At 40.1% G+C, this 21,437-nt stretch overlaps 1 protein-coding gene across 4 annotated transcripts in view; it reads left to right on the top strand.

The window, feature by feature from the left end:
* CD109 (CD109 molecule) overlaps positions 1-21,437 on the top strand; it is a 171,005-nt gene that overhangs the window by 118,578 nt on the left and 30,990 nt on the right. Inside the window, exons 33-34 of one of the 4 annotated variants that reach the window (XR_012381956.1) lie at positions 1,208-2,345; positions 3,814-5,789. The exons of 1 other annotated variant lie outside the window; for it this stretch is intronic. Coding sequence is in view for 2 of the 3 variants with exons in the window: in XM_073905227.1 (XP_073761328.1) it covers positions 1,208-1,383 (176 nt within the window). In the remaining variant the exon portion in view is untranslated. Of the gene's footprint in view, positions 1-1,207; positions 5,790-21,437 lie in introns of those variants that run through there. 2 more of the 4 variants (XM_073905227.1, XM_073905228.1) reach the window with 2 other exon arrangements.

Consider the following 21,437-nt stretch of genomic DNA (forward strand, 5'->3'; position numbering starts at 1 on the left):
GTAGCGTTCAATAGAGTATCATTGAAGATGAAGGTTGAGAACACCAGTTCTTTCTCCTTCTGAGTCAACAAGCCAGTTCCTCTCATCTGCCTCCTGGTGGAATTGGGGAAGAGCATTTGCCGAGGTTCTTGTGGGAGGTTTGGGGGAAACACTGAGGGTGGCCCTTCTTCTCTGTGGAAGGACGGGATACATGGTAGAGACTCAATGGTAGCACCCAGTTATCCAACTTTGGAATTGAAACTAGTTGCGAAATTCTCCAGTTGATGTTTTTTCAGCAAATGGAGAATATTTTAAACATTCAAGAAACAAAGATTCAGTCTACATACATTTTTTTGTGGCAAGCAACTTATTTAGGAGGGGGACATTTTCAAATGAAAATACAGGAAAGGTCAGAAATAATAAAAACCTTACCAACCCGGTTTTGAAGATCCTAAGATTAAAGAATATATAATAATAAACTATTTAAAAATAAAATGAAGTTAAAAAATCATGAAGAAATTTGAAAATAGAACATGTTTTTAAAAATTGTAAAAATAAAAATCTTTTATGTTGTATAGTAGGTTTACAATAGTGCTGTAGGTACTTTATATAGTTTTTAAAAAATACTAGCTTATGCTATAAAATTTATCCCAAAATATTAGCTTATACAGTAAAATTAGATGCTATATGCTCAACATTTTAAAACATTGAGACACATTACAAAGGCAAGCTTCTCTTTGTGTTTTTGTAGTTTTTAATCAAGCCCACAGTAAATCTCTTTTCAGGAGTTCTAATGAGCTTTGCTTGAATGCATAGAAAATGATACTCGAAAATAAACTGTCAAGGAGCTTAAACAAGCCTCAATTTCAAGTCTTTCCTGTTCCAGGAAGAGAGCCGAGTGTGCTTGGGGTTGCAGTGTGCAGCTGTGGCCTGCTCCCAGCTCCCTGCTCCCCCCTCCTTGGGGTTGCAGCGCTGGCCAACTGCGGGCAGGGGCTGCAGGCGGGGGTGGGGGGGGCGCACAGTGCGGGGGAGGCATTGTTCTTCTGGTGGATTTGGTTAGCCGCGTGGGCCCCTCCTGAGCATTTCAGTTGTTTCTTGTAAAGAAAAAAAAAAAAACTATGTGAAGAATGGAAAACTCTGAGACATGTACTGAAGCGGTCTTAAGGTTTGGCGGAGTAAATGTTTCTCCACAAGGGATCCGTGTAAACTGATGTCTGCCTCTGCACAGGGAGACAAGCGGTGAGGAGTTACAACTCGGAAGTGAAGCTGTCCTCTTGCGACCTCTGTGGGGACGTCCGCGGATGTGGGCCTTGCGAGAGAGGAGCTACAGCTTCCCTTTACCCTGCTCCAGTCACTGTGGGGCTCGGTGTCATGCTGCTGTTCCCTTTGCAGGGTTGGCTGTGATTCCTTTTTTCAGGACTCCATGTAACATCGACATTTCCAGAAGTCACACGTCTTGTTTTCATGATCAAGTATCACTTCTATTTTTGAAAAACGATTTTTTTTTTCTTTTTATGGGGTTGTGGGGGATGGTGCACAAACAGGTCCTAGGATGCACAGGTGCATAGATGTCTTCACCTGACTTCTGTGTAGAACAGAAAATCCAGACTTTTGCAGTCGTGCGTCTTTATTTCCCCCCTCTTAAAAATCTTTCAGGAGTGTTTCATGAAGGTGTTGTTTTCCCCAGAATAAATGTGTTATTTTAGATTATTCTTTTTTTTTTTTTCCTAGAAGAAATGAACCTAGGTTCTTAAGCATTACTATACACCAGTGTTGGCTTTAGCATTAAAGACAGATGTTTGGGAACTGGGAGAAAGCAACCGGAAGGAGAAGCTTGCTCTGTTCCCTTCCCCCATCCACCCACGCCTGCCCTCTGCCCCGCCTCACCCCCAGTGGTCTCAGTATATCCTTCGTAATTGGATAGCACTTGTTCCTTTTTAGTAGGGGGTGAATTTTTTTTTTTTTTTAAGTGAAGTGGTGTTTTTTTTTCCACTCCAATTATAATCTCATCCCCCAACCTTTACCCTTCCTGTTTTTCTTCTGGAGAGAAGGAGATAGGGAATGTGTGATTCAGAGCTTGAGGAGTGTACAGAAAACTGCCCTAAGGAGGAGTCCTGGGTGCACTGCTCTCCCTCTCACTTCCTCAGCCCCACACATTGGCTCTGGTTCAGGGATGCGAGTCAGAGGGCATGGCAGTATGTGCCCCGGGTGGTTTAGACTAGAAGATCCTAGGCCAGAAGTTGCAGCTTTGTTGGTAATGGGGGACGATTAACTAGGGCACAACAAAAAGCTCCTGTCGAAGACGCGGCAGGCTGACCTCCCTGTCATCTGGGAAAGAAGCTGGGGCTTGACAGGGACCGAGAGAGGTAAACATGACTGCTGACCTCAAGTATGGTAGGGGGTTGCCCGGGGTCCTGTAGAAGCTTTCCTAGACTCAGATGTCTGAGCGCAGAGAGCCAGCTGTCTGGTGACATCTAATGCTTGTGTGAATCTTTAAGATATCTGAACTTTGAGCACCTGGATAAATGGTTACCCTGCATTCCGAAGGGTAATATTCATTTATCTGGGTGAAAGTTTTAAGAAAATTTTAAAGAAGAATTCCTTTTCTTCTACCTCCCTCTTTTTCCTCCTTCCTTCTTCCTTTCTTCTTTTCCTTCTAAATACATTGAAATATTTTAGATATATCAAAAATAAACTAAAGATCTCTTAAAATCTAGAAATGGTTTAATTTTGCTCCTTAATTCCATTGCACTTCTCTCGAGTGAACATGGAAAAATTAATTACCATGAGCTCCAAAAAGTCTGCATTACAGTATTTAAACTGTTTAAAAAAATAAATCCATCAAAAATAAGGGATGCAAATAATATCTTTTAAAGTTAAATTTTAAAACTTTTTCATATCTTAGTGCATTTTAAGAAATTATAGTACAGTGGATGTTCATATATTGCTTTTGGGTATTTTGGATACCAAGGCAGGAGTTACCAACATTCAGTGTTCTAAAGCTTGAAACCTAGATGTAGAAAATAGATCCTCAGAGTGGTATGGAGAGGGAGAAGTTAAATATCAAATAAATAATCTTCTTGTATTTACTTTTAAGCGGGTATAAGTTTGTAGTTCTGTTACACCTTTGAAACAGTCTGATCGAAAAATAGCATTTGTTACGTTTGGGCCTTCAGGGATGGTATTTTCAGCCTTTATATCCTAGGACTTTTTTCTAGGAAAATATTTTCTGATGAAGTTGGGGGAGGGTGTTGGCAAAGGGTGTCCTCCTCGCCCGCCTCGCCCAGGGAACCTTACACCGACCACTGGTACCTTATATTCTTCAGTAAATAATTTATACTGAACTGCTAGTGGAGTATATTGGGAAACACTAGAATGGAAAGGCCAGTGGAAGATAGCTTGTATCTTTTTTAGGCCGTATTTCCTCATTTAAAAACTAGAACTCTAATACTTTTTTGTGAAGTACTTTAGGTTTTCAGATTAACAAGTCATGTTGTAACTCTTCTTGTAATGCATCTCTTTTTATTATAAACTTCTTAAAAGTGGAGGAGGAGGAGAACGTCAGTCGGCTCTGCTTCATGGTGCACGGGCTGTGGAGATGCCTTGTCTTCGTCCTCCTTCATAGCCTCATATCTTTCTTGGAGAACTGGCTTTGTTACGAGCAGTGGGGTTGCATTAAAGGTGATTAAAAAGCCACAGGCAGAAGGGAAAAGGAAGACATGTAGTAGTAATAATAGTATAGACTATTTTCTTTTCTGCATATGCTATGACTAATAGTATTTAAAAAGCTCATTTTACCTTTAAGTTTGCTTATGCTGAGATTCTTCCATTTAGAATGCCATCCATTTCATTTCCTGAGATGAACGAATTTGAAATCTCCCCTTCTCTTTCAATGAGTGGGAACCTCATTAAGACACCAGCGTCTACCACTTGGAGTTTTGACTGGCCAGTGGTTCCAGAGACTGGATCACTAGTAGCCAAACAATTCAAAGACAGAACAACACTTTCATATTTGCTTTCCCCAGCCTACTACATTCGGTTAGAATTCTAAAAAAGATATGAAGGCAACTAACGATTTGTTTGCTGTATCTATGAGTTCAGAAAAAAACATGCCCGTTTAACGAAAATGCTTTTTTTTTTTTAAATTGTATTGCTCTATTGTACTTTATGTTTTTCAAAACACTGTAACAATAGTATCTTTGGTTTAGTTTTTTGGGTATGGTATAATCTGAGGAGTGTTGTGCTAATATGAAATCCAGATATACATCTATTACCTAACAACTTGTTACTTTAAATATGCAATATCATATTCTATACATGGGGATTTTCAGAATTGTACATAGCATAGTTCTCCCTGCTCCCATCCTTTTGAGCCTGGGTATAGTTATTTTTTAAAAACTTATTATTTAGCCCTAATTTCTCTATGTAAAATATAGTTATAAATAGTCTGGCAATATAATACCAATTATCTTTGATATAATTCAATTATTTAATTCAACATTTCTGGCTGTCCGATGACATTTAAAGAAAATTGGAGCTATCATTTTTCTTTGTCATTTTTAGAACAAGGTAGTTTATTAACCTGCTGGCCTATCATCTGGAGTTTTTTGTAACAGCCTTACTCTTGGCTCATTTGCTCTTTTGAAGCTTAGTACTGATTTCTGTAGAAATACGTTGTACATACCTACTTGACAAGGTTTCTTAAGGTGAAGACAGTACTTATTTGAGTTTGCCGAGTGGCAAACCATGGGTCCAGATGCCATTATAGATTCTTGGGGGCATCATTTGCTTGCACAGAAGTCTGAGACTTTAGTTAAGTGAACTTGCTCTTGGGTTAACTTCAGAACCTATTCTACTCTTGGTAGAGGCTTCTGTTAGAAGAGTATATTCCTCATTTTCCTTTGTTTTCAGACTCCAATAAAGCATAGCACTTTTAAGAATTTAAAAATTTCATATCATCTATCAAATGATATTTATATTAATAGGAAATACCTTAAGTTACACTGGGAGTAATCTGAGGTGCAATTATTTTTATCACTACTTTGAATAGAGGACTGTTACCCTACTTTCTTCCAGAAACTAAGCAGTAAATATACATTTTTAATGAAGTATGCATTAGTGAGAGTAGGCTTGTTTCGAAACTATTTCTAGCCGGTATATTTTCGTCTGCCTCATCAAAACACAGTGCCACATTGTATCATTCCATAAAATGTCATTTTCATTTCAGTTATTGTCACACAGGAAAATAGATATTTTGTAGATGATTTCTGAGCTTTTCACTTCAAAGGACACACATTGGTATGTGCATATCTCTGTAATAGGGATGGATGAGATTGATAGACATGTGGCTTCATATTTAAGAATAGTTTTATCTCATGTTGTCATGAGGCGACGATTTACCACTCTTCTGCCCAGTGCATTGAATTCGTGGTAGAGGGTAGTGCCATGTTCCATTTGTAGATCTTTATGATTTATCTTTGATAGCTTCAGTAGAATATGGCTCTATTTTGGTCCTTCCTGGCTTTCTGTTTTGGATTTTTAGTAGGGTACAGCTGATTTGGTAGAGTCCATTTATTTTCTACACAGGAAGCTTTATAAAATTTTATTCATGAATCCCCTATTTTAAGAATCTCTTCTGCATATGAGAATACTGTTGAAATAAAGTATTATTTCCCCAAAATTAAAGCATTATATGTTGATCAAAGTGATTCTGAAAGTTTAAATTTTAAATGTTAGAATGTTATGTTACTGTTAATTGTATTGTATTATATATTCAGTAGGAAATCCTGGTTTATCAATAAAAATTAAAATTCCCATCTATTATTATCCGTGTTCTTTTTATTTTAGTTTCAGTGACATCTATAGCACATCCCCTTTACCTACACCTATTTAAGTGTGAGAAACAGGATGTCGGAGAGTGGGTTTATTGTGTTACAGGAGTTTGACATGAGTGAGGTGAAAGGAACAACCACCAACCTGCTTCACCTCCCTCCTTATGCTTTGCTTTTGGGGTTGGAGTGGGGTCTGTGGAGAGGTAAGTGATGTACCAATAAAAAATGTGAGGTGAGGACGCACTCACCCAACTTGTAGAAATTACATAGAATGTGCAGTTTGTGTACACAGGAAAATGGGGGCGTGGATTGTTGTCTCTGGGTGGGTCCCTTTGGGTCTGAGGTCATCTCTAATTCTCACAATGGACTTGAGGTGGTGCTTGGCTTGGGGGCTTTTGGATTCTCTTCTTCTTGCTACAGCTTGGGTCATCATTTTTTTTTTTTTAAGATTTTATTTTTATTTATTTGAGAAAGAGAGAATGAGAGAGAGCACGAGAGGGAAGAGGGTCAGAGGGAGAAGCAGACTCCTCGCTGAGCAGGGAGCCTGATGTGGGACTCGATCCCTGGACTCCAGGATCATGACCTGAGCTGAAGGCAGTCGCTTAACCGACTGAGCCACCCAGGCGCCCTCATTTCTGCTAAGGTGATGTACAAATGGACTTTAAAGAAGGTTCAAGTTACATTTTATTTGAGGTCACTAGTGATAACTCCAGATTAAGGAGATTCAGAGATGGGGGTATTGTGCCCCTTGATCTAAGTCACACTGCACAGGCATGTGAGACATCACCCCTAGACTTCTGCAGGGTCCTCCCTAGGGACACTGTCAGCAGAGGAAGCAGTGGGTGGATTCTCCCAGCTTTCTGTAAGCCCTCTCCCCCTACCCCCACTTTTATCTCTGTTCTTGATCCTGAAGCTCCCACCTTCTCCACTTCTCCTCTCAGAAGTCTGCAAGTACTAAGGCTTCCCTCCTGTCTTCAGTTTTCTCTTGGTGTCGTGTGAGCGGCCAGCCAAAGCTTTCTGTCCTCTGTTCTGCCACTGGGTCAGGTCCCTAGAGTGGAGGAGTGATGAAAACCCTTTGGATGATTCTCCACTCTGGTAGTTGGCTTTTATTCTCTTTTGTGTTATCCTGGTGATCTAAAAGGTCAGACAACTGCATGAATTCAGGATGAGGGAGACATTAGATGGCAGAATACACGAACAAGACTTGATGGTTAAGCAAAGTATGAGTCAGTGACCAGAGAGCCAATGCCTCCAGTTGCTCAATAAGGGAGGTATTGGTTCTGGTGTAGCCTGCACGTTTCAGGGTGTTATGCTCAGTACTAAGGTCACAGTCTAAGAAGGTCAGACCACCTGTAGTCCATATGGGGCAGAGTGGCCCTAACGGTGTCGGGATGAAACCTCATAGGGTGTGGGGATGCTCAGCTGGTGAAAAACAATGTGGACTCAACACTTTATTTAAATATCTGAAAGGCTGTCAGCTGCAAGCTCACATTGCAGAATTGTTGCAAGTGGGTAGATTCTGGCCCAACTTTGGGAGGAATTAAATAGAACCTCCTTATTTCAGAAGACAGTGACTGCATGGTCCCTATGGGGGTTTTGGCAGAGGCTGATCACTAATGGTGGACATTCTTTTTTTTTTTTTAAAGATTTTATTTATTTATTTGAGAGAGAGAGAGCATGAGAGGGGAGAGGGTCAGAGGGAGAAGCAGACTCCCCACTGAGTGGGGAGCCCGATGTGGGACTCAATCCTGGGACTCCAGGATCATGACCTGAGCTGAAGGCAGTCGCTTAACCAACTGAGCCACCCAGGTGCCCCACTAATGGTGGACATTCTGAAATGGTACAGGATCCATCACTTTTTTTGCACTGAGTCTTAAAAATGGTTAAGAATCAAGAGATTTTCTAGTTTAGTTCTTGTTATAGCTTGAATTATGTTCCCCAAAAAAGAATGTTGAAGTCCTAACCCTCAGTACCTCCTAATGTGACCTTATTTGGAAATAGGATTGTAGCAGATGTAATTAGGTAAGATAAGATCACCCTAGAGGAGGGAGGCCTCCTGTACTAGTATGACTGGTGTCCTTACAAGATAAGATGGCCGGGGAAGACAGACACGCTGGGAGAATGCCATATGATGACAAAAGCAGAGATTGGATTTATGCAGCCACAAGCCAACGAATGCCCAAGGTTGCCAGCAAACTGTTAGAAGCTAGGAAGGGCATGGAAGGATTTCCGGTGAACATGGCCCTGCCGACACCTGGATTTCAGACTTCCAGCATCCAGAACTGTGAGACGATACATTTCTGTTGTTTTAAACCATCCAGTTTGTGATACTTGGTTACAGCAGTCATAGGCTGATGTGGTTCCCCAGTATTACTAAGACCCGGGGGCGGGGGTTAAGTGCCTAACCCATAATCTACAGCTTTTTTCCTCCTCCATAACTTTTCAAGAGCAAAACTGGGACTTCTGCCTGGCGAGTAGCAGGAACTAAATAAATACTGTGGCATGAATTAACCCACTGCTTTACTTTGAGTTTGGATTCTACTATGGTGATGGCTTTCCTAGCTCCTCCTTCCGTCCCATGGGTTAAGTGCTGATGGCTAAGCCCCCAACATTTACCCTCTGCACTTGGCATTCCTCCCTCCATGCCTTCACTCAAAGGTGGGAGGGCTGGAATTGCCATCCATTCTAGGTGAATTTACGGTCTTCTTTATGAACCCTTATGGCAGTCATGGCCAATAGATTTCCTCATGAATACCAGCTGACATCGTTGGGAAATGACTGCCCAGAGGGATTCTACAGGGATTTTGAGGCCACTTCTGGATCCCATGGGAACAAGACCTAGACTTAGCTGTGAATATCGACATGGAGGAGGCAGGGCCAGGTGGTGGCGCTTGAGCTGGGAATTTGCCATTCCTGATTTAGGGACTGCACTGCACAATGTAGCATTTAATTACATTGTCCTGCACTGTGAACTAATTGCTTTTATTGGTACTGGTCTTGATTCACTTACTACATTTTAAACCTTAACTTTTAGAATTTTGTACCCCATACCGTAGACTGTCTATGTATATCTGATGTGTCTGTCATCTACCTCTTTAGCCATATTTATAGATAAATGCTATCTGATGTACTTGGTGCATTTTGTAGGGTCTGAACTGTAGACTTATATAGAACAGAAACAAAAACAAAAACAATAATAAAGTTATGCAATAAAGGTCCTGGCATTCTAAACAAGTGAGAATGGACAATGTATTTGTTTTTTAAAGGCTTTGATTTTCCAGGTTTAGTAGTTTTTCTTTTTTCTCTGCAAGTTATAGATTTTGTTTTCTTAGGAATTAGTTAACAGATATTGAAGAAGATAATTTGGTAAATTGGGCAAGTAGAAGCTCATGGTTTGAAGGTTTTAATTTTTCTCATTTATCTTAAAGAAGCATACTGGATTTTTTTTCTCCATTCTTGGGAAATTTAAACCAGTTCTGTGTCATTTTTCTCAGTACCTTCGGAAAGTCCTGTGCTCACTTCTCATGTTGCCCTCATCTTTACTCCATGTATCAGAAGAAATGAGAAGCAGGTTCCTTGAAGGGCAGGGATTATGCCTGCCTTAGTTTTTAATTGTCAGCATTTATACAGTTTGGCAAATAGTAGATACTCAATATGGTAGACAACAAAAAATTAACTTTTTTGGGGAATGAAGAAAATATTACTTATTTTTTGGGTCCATTCATTGCCTGATTTCCTCCAGAACCTCCATGAATTTGTTTAGATACCAAATGTTCTGGTCACCAATTCCAACATGTGTGTCAGGAGTTCCTCCACACCACCAAGCAATTCTGGGACAGTTGCTGGGTGTCCAGAACTCAATTCAATTCTGACAGAAATAGCATCAGACTGCATGGGTTCCCGCTTCATTCCTTCATTCCCACCAAACTATCCCCACCCTTCAGATGCCAGTGGCCAGTCTAAGCCCTGGCTGTTTCCTGTGTTTCTGACAGGCTACAAATTGGAGGCTCCCATAACCCCCTTCTTGGGTTCAATTAATTGGTTAGGCTCGCCAAACTCAGAAAACCTGTTTACTTACTAGAGCACTGGTTTATTGGACAAGGTTTATTATAAAACTCAGGAACAGCCAGATGGAGGAGATGCATAGGGCCAGATATGGGGAAAGGGCGTGGAGCTGCCATGCCCTCCCCGGGCCTGCCACTCTCCCAGCACCTACGTGAGTTCCCTAACCTGGCAGCTCTCAGAACCTCGGTCTCTTGGGTTTTTATGGAGGTTTTATTACATAGGCATGATTGATTAAGTCATTGACCATTGGTGTGATTGAACTCAATCTCCAGCCCCCTCTTCACCTCCCGCAGGTAGGGGGTAGGAGTGGGAATGAAAGTTCCCATCAGTGCTTTCCCTTCAGAAAGTTCTCCAATCAGTGCTTGACTCCACGGGCAACCAACCAGGCCCCATTGCTCAGTGTGCTAAAGAGCACTTATAACAGAAGACACCTCTCTCACTCTCAACACTTAAGAAATTCCAAGGGTTTAGGGAGCCCAGGAGCCAGGAACTGTGGACAATACATATCTATTTTTCTTATAAATCAATGTCCCAGCTACTAGTTACAAGGAACAGTATATTATCACACTCGTGCTTTATCTCTCACAGCATCTGACACTACCTTTGATACTGTAGATACTCAGAAATGTCTAACTGAATCATAGAATTTGAAGAACCTCCAGTTAAGGACTTTTCCACATGAATAAATAAAAGACACAGGCCTAGAGATAGAGGAAGTAAAGAGGGGAAAGAATAGAAAGCAATGCAGGAGTTGGAGAAATAAGGAATAGTTCTAGGTATAACCATTATTTGACTTACTAAATTTCAGTTATGGGGATTTGGAGAGTTTTGGCAGATTCCCAAGCACTATAGACATTGAAGTCATGTGTTTTAAGTGCTGAGTAAAAAGTTATCCTGAATTTATAAAGTGATGAGTAACTGTGGCTCTGTGTGTTATTGCATTATCTAATTTCTGGCTGTCCTTGTGCAGGTGTGCAGGAGGAAGAAGCTTTCGAGTCTTAATTTTAACTGATTTCAGGAATGAATGTCATAGTTATTATTACTGACTATACTGAAAATACTGAATATATTAAAATAAGATCTATGAAAGAATAGTAATCATGCCTCCTTATTAGAAGAATTTTTAAAAATCTTGAGGCTCTCACATATTAAAACCTCTGTCCCTGGCAGCTCTATCTCTTCTCCTGTCCCAGCCAAAACTTCTTGAGAGAACTCTCTATATTTATTATCTACACTTTGTAATTTTGTATCCATTCTTCAAACTACTGAAACCTGGTCTTACTCTATAATATACTCTAAATAAATGGATCTGCTCTCTTCTCTGCATCTAATGAATATTTTCTTTTTTTTTTAAAGATTTTATTTATTTATTTATTTATTTATTTATTTATTTATTTGAGAGAGAGAATGAGAGAGAGAGAGAGAGAGCATGAGAGGGGGGAAGGTCAGAGGGAGAAGCAGACTCCCCGCTGAGCAGGGAGCCCGATGTGGGACTCGATCCCGGGACTCCGGGATCATGACCTGAGCCGAAGGCAGTGCGTGCGTGTGTGTGTGTATGTGTGTGTTTATCAAAGATTCCACTTTGGGTCATTATATCTCATTCCATTCCCAGCAAAGAAGAACAACATATAGTTATGACCCTTAGGGATCTGCTGTTAAAAACAAAACAGTCCCCAAATGGAGTTGCTTGTGCTAAGCCTCATGTCACCAAACTGAGACGTAATTACAGTGTCGACACTCCAAGAAATGAATTCTTAAACCAGTCAGGGATTACCACCTGGTCAGTACTAGTTAGGTAATCTTCATGATAGAGCCCTTCCATATCCTAAAGAAAAATAACCTTGCAATAACCAACTTTTTTTTTTTTAAATCTACTATGATTTCTTTGTTCCTGCTCCCTCTTGGCTATAAAATTCTTTCATATTGTACAACTCTTCTGAGCTCCTTTCTATCTGCTAGATTAGATGCTGCCCAGTTTGAATCGCTTTGTTGTGCAAATAAACTCTTAAAATTTTAAAATATGCCTCACTTTATCTTTTAATATTGACAATGCAAAACATAATAGCACCATATTACCGAATTATTCCTATACAGTAATGTACTCCCTTTTTTTTTTGTAATCTAGAGGAATTTAGAAAAATCCAAAAGAATTCGTATAGCAAACTTGTTGGCATGAACCATAGGATTTGATTTTTAAAAACTTTTTTATTTTGAGGTAATTATAGACTCACAGGTTGTACAATCCTACACAGAGGTCCTGTATGCCCTTCACCTAGCTTCCCCAATGGTGACCTCTTAACTATAGTGCACTATCGAAGCAAGGACATAGATCAACACAATACAATTAGCTGGACTACAGACCTTACTCCATTTTCATGATCTTTTTACATGCATTTATTTTCTTATATGTCTTTATGTATGATTCTAGGACATTTTATACTGCTCTGGTCTGAATGTATCTCCCTAAAATTCATATGTTGAAACCTAACTCTCAAGGTGATATTATTAAGAGGTGGGACCTTTGGGAAGTGATTAGGTAATGAGGGCCGAGGCCCTATGAATGGGATCAGTGCCCTTATCAAAGAGACCTGAGAGATCCCTTATTCTTGTCAGCTATGTGACGTTATGGAGGAAAAAATAGCCATGCATAGACCAGGAAGCAGGCCTTTACCAGAAACCAAAACTGCTGGCACCTTGATCTTAGACTTTAAAGCCTGTAGAACTGTGAAAAATAAATGCTTGTTGTTTATAAGCTACCCAATCTACGGTGTTCTGTTAGAGCAGCTTGACTGGACTAAGACTTGTAAATTTGAATAACTGCTATTACAACCAAAATACAGACCCATTTCATCACCACAAAGGAACTCCCTCTTGCAGCTTTATAGTCATACCATTCCTCTCCTTCCTTAATCCCTGGCAACCACTTATCTGTTCTCTGTAAGTCTCATCTCAAGAATGTTATATAAGTGGAATCATATAGTATGTAACCTTTTGAGTTTTTCTCCCTGTTCAGCATTGTGCCCTTAAAGATTATCCAAGCGGTTGCCATGTATCAACGTGCATTCCCTTTGACAGCTGAGTAGTGTCACGAGATTTGGTTTTGAGAACCTGTGGGACTTCTAGGTATGGAGTGTGCATGGCCTTGCCAACCTGATGTAAAATATTCAAATGAATTCAAGTTGACACAATAGGGAATAATAAGTGTGACAAAGGAAGGAGAATCACAAAGAAGGAAATTCTTAGCCATGCTCAGGAGAAAGCAGAGGGGTTGGGAACAATGCCTATATACTAACACCTCCCAAGGTGTGATATAGAGAATGACAACAGGTCTAATGTGGAAAAAGTGTTTAATGGCAAAGTTTAGGCCGTCACAAAAAGTGTCATAGTTGTAGGATTTATCTTTAATATGGTAATGTATATTTTGAATTCTAAGAGAAGGATATGATATTCTGTGCTTTTGAAACCTTCACACAAGCACATGAATGTCCCTTTCTCAGAATATTTCTTTCTGAGAGTTTTCCAGGAAAAATATTTTGGGAAAAGCTGTTGTAAATTAATACACAATACTTAAATTCCAAAATGATCATGAAGTTTTACCATAAAGTTTTATCACACAGTCAAATGTGTTTATGAAGTTGATTTTAAGGTTTATTAGGTATAAAAGACAAAGTTACTTTAATGGCAGAAATGTAACAACCAAATATTCCTAATGGCAAAACAAACAAACAAATAAACAAACAAAAAACAACAAAAAAACCCCCAAACCAAAAAAAACCAAAAAAACCCTCACAGAACCAGAGAGCAGAATGGTGGTTACCAGGGGATGGTGGTGGGGAAAATGGGGAGATATTGGTTAAAGGACAACTTTTTAGTTATAAGTTCTGGGGATCTAACATACAGCCTGGTGGCTGTAGTTAATAATAGTGCACTGTATACTTGAAGTTTGCTAGGAGAGTAAATCTTCAGTGCTTTGCCCACACCAAAGAACAAAACAAAACAAAAAACAAAAAAGGCCACTGTGTGAGGGAACAGATGTGCTAATTAACTTAATTGTGGTAAACATTTCACAATCTATCTATATATATATATATATCAAATCATCACGTTGTACATCTTAAATATATGCAATTTTTGTCAATTATGCGTCAATGAAGCTGGAAAAATTACATAAAATATGCTGCCACCAGGGGGCAGAAGAGGATTAGAATAAAGAAAACCCCCCAACTTGCCTAATTTAAAAATTCCTATTGTGAACTAAAAATGAAATGGGATCCGAGAGCTTTTTCTCTTTTTTTTGGTGCAGAGAATAAACTTATTAAGATAGTCTGCTTGCTACCATATATGTCTTGGGATGCATTTTGTTCTTTGGCATGTAATTTATGCATAATAATTTGTTATTTTTAGAGTAAAAAATATATCCAGAGTGGGAGGTGCTGTTTGATTTTATGAAAACAAATCCTGATTTTAAAAAACCCAAGAGATCATTAGCTTTTGGGAATTTAGAAAGAAACGCTATTACCATATTCTACTATCATTCTTCTAGTCTGTTTTGGTTAGGGAATAAGTTATGGCAAGTGAGTTTGACCTAGTTTGTGGAATTTTAATCTCTTAGTGGAATCAAAGAATCTCCATGAATCTCCTAGCATATATTTATTACCATCTTTCTCCACTGACTTTTGCTGTGCGCTTGAAGTATTTTCTCTCCTCCCAGTGCTTCTTCTTTCATAATCACAGCTGGAGAAGAACAAATGTAACTGAAAAGATAGCAAAATGAGCTTGTTAGTGGAGGTCTGGTTGCCTGGTGAGCTTCTCAAAGCCTGTCTTCACTTATAGCCCCAGACTCCCACATGTTCTTTTTCATCATGAACTAGCTTATCTGAATAAAAATGTTTCATGAGAATCCAGGAAACCCCTCTCATCTGAGAGAATTGTCTAGAAATTTTCTAATAGGAAAGAGCTTTATTGGGTTTGATACTATACTGAAGGGATCTCCACTCCACAGAGCCCACCTACTCTCTTCTTCCCTTCCCTAAAGTGAATACTTGTTTGTCATGCAACTTTCCTGGTGAGAAGATCCTAGGGTGGGGTTTGCATCTCCCTGAAAGGGGTAGTCCTTCCCAGGGGTCATCGTCAGGAGAAGTTGTGGGTCCTCAGACAGGAAAATGGACAATAGGAGTAGGAGAGGGAATTCTTACCTTTCTCTGGGTAGTGCTGTCTTGGGTCTGGACTTGGGGGTGTTTAGACATGCTTAAGGATGCTCCTAGAGGGGAGGCGGAGCAAGATGGCGGAGGAGTAGGAGACCTGGATTTCGTCTGGTCTCAGGAATTCAGCTGAATAGGGATCAAACCATTCTGAACACCTACGAACTCAACAGGAGATCGAGGAAGAGAGTAGCAACAACTCTGAACAGAGAAGCGACCACTTTCTGGAAGGTAGGACGTGCAGAGAAGTGAATCCGAGGCGATAATCGGGAGGATAGACGGCGGGGGAGGGGGCCTCCGTCGGCCGCTTCTGGCAAGTGATAGAGCCGCGGAGCACAAAATCGGACCTTTTAGAAGTTTGCTCCGTGGAGGGACGTCGCTGCAGTGGCTAAGCGGGGAGTGGAACCCTCGCGGGACAGTGTGGTCTCAGGACCCTCGGGGTCACAGAAAGACCGGGGGTGCCTGAGTGAGGCAGAGCTGCCAGATATTGGAGCGGGGAAGCCGGCTGCAGAGACGGAGCCGAGGCGCGGGCTCTCAGCTCAGGGTTGCCATAAACTGTGATCCGCGGCCCAGTCGGGCCACTGCTCCTCCAGCAGGGACCCAACAAGCGGCAGATCCGGGGAGACTCCGCTTCCTCGCCTGGGAGGAGTGGTGCGGGAGCGCACCGCAGGGATCTGCTGGGTTTGGAGACTCCACACAGGGTCGGGTGCCAGAGATAGAAACGCTTGGTCACAGGCCGGGTGAGCACGCAGTGCGGCCGGAGACCAGGGAGACGGGAGTGACTGCTTTTCCCTGGGGGCGCACTGAGGAGTGGGGCCCTGAGTTCTCAGCTCCTCCAAGTGGAGATTGGGAGGCCACCGTTTTCACCCTGGTCCTCCAAAGTTGTGCCGAGAGCTTGCAGGGAATAAAAGCTCCTGAGAGCAAACCTGAGCAGCTTGCTTAGCCCGGACTTACAAGGGTGGGGCAATTCTGCCTCTTGCAAAGACATTTGGGAACCACGGCAACAGGCCCCTCCACCAGAAGATCAGCACGAACAGCCAGCCAAGACCAAGATCAAGGAGAACGGGAGAACTCCAGCGCTAGGGGAATACTGCACATAGAATTCATGGCTTTTTTTTTTTACCATGATTCATTAGTTTTTCAAAGTTAATTTTTTTAACTGTTTTTTTAAATTTTTCTTTTTCCCTTTTTCAACCAACATTTTATCAATCCCTTTTTTTAAAAAAAACATTTTTTATTTTTCATATTTAGAGTCATATTTTATCCCTTCATAGTAGTTACCCTTATTTTTGGCATATATATATAAGTTGTTCTCTCTTTAAAATTTTGAGGTACAGTTTCTTCTAACAGATCAAAATATACCCTAAATCACTAGTGTATGGCTTTGTTCTAGTCTCCTGCCTGATCACAGTCTCTCCCTTTTTTTCCTTTTTTTTTTTTTAAATCTTCTTCTTTCTTTTCTCAAACAACTTCTTATCTTATCAATTCCTCTTATAAAATCTTTTATAATTTTCATCTTTACAGTCATCTTCCATCCCTTCATTGTATCAATCCTTATTTTGTACATATATAAGTCTTTCTTCCTTTAAAATTTTAGGAGGCACTTTTTTCTAACAGACCAAAATATGCCCAAAATCTAGTGTGTGGCACTGATCTATGCACTAGCCTGATCATATTTGATCATATTCTGTTTTTTTTTGGTTTTGTTCTGTTTTTGTTTGTTTTTATCTTTTTCTTTTTCTTTTTTTTTCTCTTTTTTCTTTCTTTCCCTTTCTTTTCCCCTGGTTTCAGGTCTTTTCTGATTTGTATACAGTATATTTGCTGGGGACGTAGTTAACCTGTTAGCATTTTGTTCTCTCATTCATCTATTCTCCTCTGGACAAAATGACAAGACGAAAAAAATCACCTCATCAAAAAGAACAAGAGGTAGTACCGTCAGCCAGGGACCTACTCAATAAGGACATTAGTGCGATGTCAGACCTAGAGTTCAGAATCATGACTTTAAAGATACTAGCTGGGCTTGAAAAAAGCATGGAAGTTATTAGAGAAACCCTTTCTGGAGAAATAAAAGAACTAAAATCTAACCAAGTCAAAATCAAAAAGGCTATTAATGAGGTGCAATCAAAAATGGGGGCACTAACTGCTAGGATAAATGAGGCAGAAGAGAGAATCAGCGATATAGAAGACCAAATGATGGAAAATAAAGAGGCTGAGAAAAAGAGAGAGAAACAACTACAGGATCACAAGGGCAGAATTTGAGAGATAAGCGATATGATAAGGTGAAACAACATTAGAATAATTGGAATCCCAGAAGAAGAAGAAAGAGAGAGAGGGGCAGAAGGTATATTGGAGCAAATAATAGCAGAGAACTTACCAAATGTGAGGAAGGAAATAGGCATCAAAATGCAGGAGGCACAGAGAACCCCTCTCAAAATCAATAATAATAGGTCAGCACCCCGACATCTAATAGTAAAACTTACGAGTCTCAGAGACAAAGAGAAAATCCTGAAAGCAGCTCGGGAGAAGAGATATGTAACCTACAATGGTAGAAATATTAGACTGGCAACAGACCTATCCACGGAGACCTGGCAGGCCAGAAAGGACTGGCGTGATATCTTCAGAGCACTAAACGAGAAAAATATGCAGCCAAGAATATTATATCCAGCTAGGCTCTCACTGAAAATTGAAGGAGAGATAGAAAGCTTCCAGGACAAACAAAAACTAAAGGAATTTGCAAACACGAAACGAGCCCTCCAAGAAATATTGAAAGGGGTCCTCTAAGCAAAGAGAGAGCCTAGATCGGAAAGGAACAGAGACAATATATAGTAGCAGTCACCTTACAGGCAATACAATGGCACTAAATTCATACCTTTCAATAGTTACCCTGAATGTAAATGGGCTAAATGCCCCAATCAAAAGACACAGGCTATCAGATTGCATTAAAAAACAAGACTCATTAATATGCTGTCTGCAAGAGACTCATTTTAGACCTAAAGACACCCCATATTGAAAGAGAGGGGGTGGAAAACCATTTACCATGCTAATGGACACCAAAAGAAAGCTGGGGTGGCAATCCTTATATCAGACAAACTAGATTTTAAAACAAAGACTGTAATAAGAGATGAGGAAGGACACTATATCCTACTTAAAGGGTCTATCCAACAAGAAGATCTAACAATTGTAAATATCTATGCCCCTAACATGGGAGCAGCCAATTATATAAGGCAATTAATAGCAAAAGCAAAGAAACACATTGACAACAATACAATAATAGTGGGGGACTTTAACACCCTCCTCACTGAAATGGACAGATCATCCAAGCAAAAGATCAACAAGGAAATAAAGACTTTAAATGACACACTGGACCAAATGGACTTCACAGACATATTCAGAACATTCCATCCCAAAGCAACGGAATACACATTCTTCTCTAGTGCCCATGGAACATTCTCCAGAATTGATCACATCCTAGGTCACAAATCAGGTCTCAACCGGTACCACAAGATTGGGATTATTCCCTGCATGTTTTCAGACCACAATGCTTTGAAACTAGAACTCAATCACAAGAGGAAAGTCGGAAAGAACTGAAATACATGGAGGCTAAAGAGCATCCTACTAAAGAATGAATGGGTCAACCAGGAAATTAAAGAAGACTTAAAAAGAAATTCATGGAAACAAATGAAAGTGAAAACCCAACTGTTCAAAATCTTTGGGATTTTGAAGCAAAGGTAGTCCTAAGAGGAAAGTATATAGCAATACAGGGCTTTCTCAAGAAACAAGAAAGGTCCACGATACACAACCTAACCCTACACCTAAAGGAGCTGGAGAAAGAACAGCAAATAAAGCCTAAACCCAGCAGGAGAAGAGAAATAATAAAGATCAGAGCAGAAATCAATGAAATAGAAACCAAAAGAACAGTAGAACAGATCAACGAAACTAGGAGCTGGTTCTTTGAAAGAATTAACAAGATTGATAAACCCTTGGCCAGACTTATCAAAAAGAAAAGAGAAATGACCCAAATCAACAAAATCATGAATGAAAGAAGAGAGATCACAACCAACACCAAAGAAATACAAACAATCCCCATCAAAAAGAATATATTATAAGCAACTCTATGCCAGCAAATTAGATAACCTGGAAGAAATGGGTGCATTCCTAGAGATGTATCAACTACAAAATTGAACCAGGAAGAAATAGAAAACCTGAACAGACCTATAACCACTAAGGAAATTGAAGCAGTCATCAAAAATATCCCAACAAACAAAAGCCCAGAGCCAGATGACTTCCCAGGGGAATTCTATCAGACATTTAAAGAAGAATTAATACCTACTCTCCTGAAACTGTTCCAAAAAATAGAAATGGAAGGAAAACGTCCAAACTCATTTTATGAGGCCACCATTACCTTGATCCCCAAACCAGACAAAGACCCCATCAAAAAGGAGAATTACAGACCAATATCCTTGATGAACATGGATGCAAAAATTCTCACCAAAATACTAGCCAATAGGATCCAACAGTACATTGAAAGGATTATTCACCATGACCAAGTGGGATTTATCCCTGGGCTGCAAGGCTGGTTCAACATCCACAAATCAATCAATGTGATACAATACATTAACAAAAGAAAGAACAAGAATCAAATGATCCTCTCAATAGATGCAGAAAAAGCATTTGACAAAGTACAGCATCCTTTCTTGATCAAAACTCTTCAGAGTATAGGGATAGAGGGTACATACCTCAATATCATAAAAGCCATCTATGAAAAACCCACAGTGAATATCATTCTCAATGGGGAAAAGCTGAGAGCTTTTCCCCTAAGGTCAGGAACGCGGCAGGGATGTCCACTATCACCACTGCTATTCAACATAGTATTAGAAGTCCTGGCCACAGCAATCAGACAACAAAAAGAAATCAAAGGCATCCAAATCAGCAAAGAGGAAGTCAAACTCTCACTCTTTGCAGATGATATGATACTGTATGTGGAAAACCCAAAAGACTCCACCCCAAAACTGCTAGAACTCATACAGGAATTCAGTAAAGTAGCAGGATATAAAATCAATGCACAGAAATCAGTGGCATTCCTATACACCAACAACAAGACAGAAGAGAGACAAATCAAGGAGTTCATCCCATTTACAATTGCACCCAAAACCATTAGATACCTAGGAATAAATTTAACCAAAGAGGCAAAGGATCTGTACTCAGAAAACTATAAAATACTCATGAAAGAAATTGAAGAAGACACAAAGTAATGGAAAAATGTTCCATGCTCATGGATTGGAAGAACCAACATTGTGAAGATGTCAATGGTACCTAGAGCAATCTACACATTCATTGCAATCCCCATCAAAATACCATCCACTTTTTTCAAAGAAATGGAACAAATAATCCTAAAATTTGTATGGAACCAGAAGAGGCCCCGAATAGCCAGAGGAATATTGAAAAAGAAAAGCAAAGCTGGCGGCATCACAATTCCGGACTTCCAGCTCTATTACAAAGCTGTCATCATCAAGACAGTATGGTGCTGGCACAAAAACAGACACATAGATCAATGGAACAGAATAGAGAGCCCAGAAATGGACCCTCAACTCTATGGTCAACTCATCTTTGACAAAGCAGGAAAGAATGTCCAATGGAAAAAAGACAGTGTCTTCAACAAATGTTGTTGGGAAAATTGGACAGCCACATGCAGAAGAATGAAACTGGACCATTTCCTTACACCACACACAGAAATAGACTCCAAATGGTTGAAAGACCTAAATGTGAGACAGGAGTTCATCAAAATCCTAAAGGAGAACACAGGCAGCAACCTCTTTGACCTCAGCCACAGCAACTTCTTCCTAGAAACATCGCCAAAGGCAAGGGAAGCAAGGGCAAAAATGAACCATTGGGATTTCAACAAGATAAAAAGCTTTTGCACAACAAAAGAAACAGTCCACAAAACCAAAAGACAACCGACAGATTGGGAGAAAATATTTGCAAATGACATATCAGATAAAGGGCTAGTATCCAAAATCTATAAAGAACTTATCAAAGTCAACACCCAAAGAACAAATAATCCAGTCAAGAAATGGGCAGAAGATATGAACAGACATTTTTCCAAAGAAGACATTCAAATGGCCAACAGACACATGAAAAATTGCTCAACATCGCTCAGCATCAGGGAAATCCAAATCAAAACCTCAATGAGATACCACCTCACACCAGTCAGAATGGCTAAAATTAACAAGTCAGGAAACGACAGATGTTGGGGGGGATGCGGAGAAAGGGGAACCCTCCTACACTGTTGGTGGGAATGCAAGCTGGTGCAACCACTCTGGAAAACAGTATGGAGGTTCCTCAAACAGTTGAAAATAGAGCT

The sequence above is a fragment of the Callorhinus ursinus genome, unplaced genomic scaffold (genome assembly GCF_003265705.2).
Source record: "Callorhinus ursinus isolate GAN/ISIS: 27379988/994484 unplaced genomic scaffold, GSC_fseal_2.0 scaffold22, whole genome shotgun sequence".
In the NCBI taxonomy this organism is placed as follows: domain Eukaryota; kingdom Metazoa; phylum Chordata; class Mammalia; order Carnivora; family Otariidae; genus Callorhinus; species Callorhinus ursinus.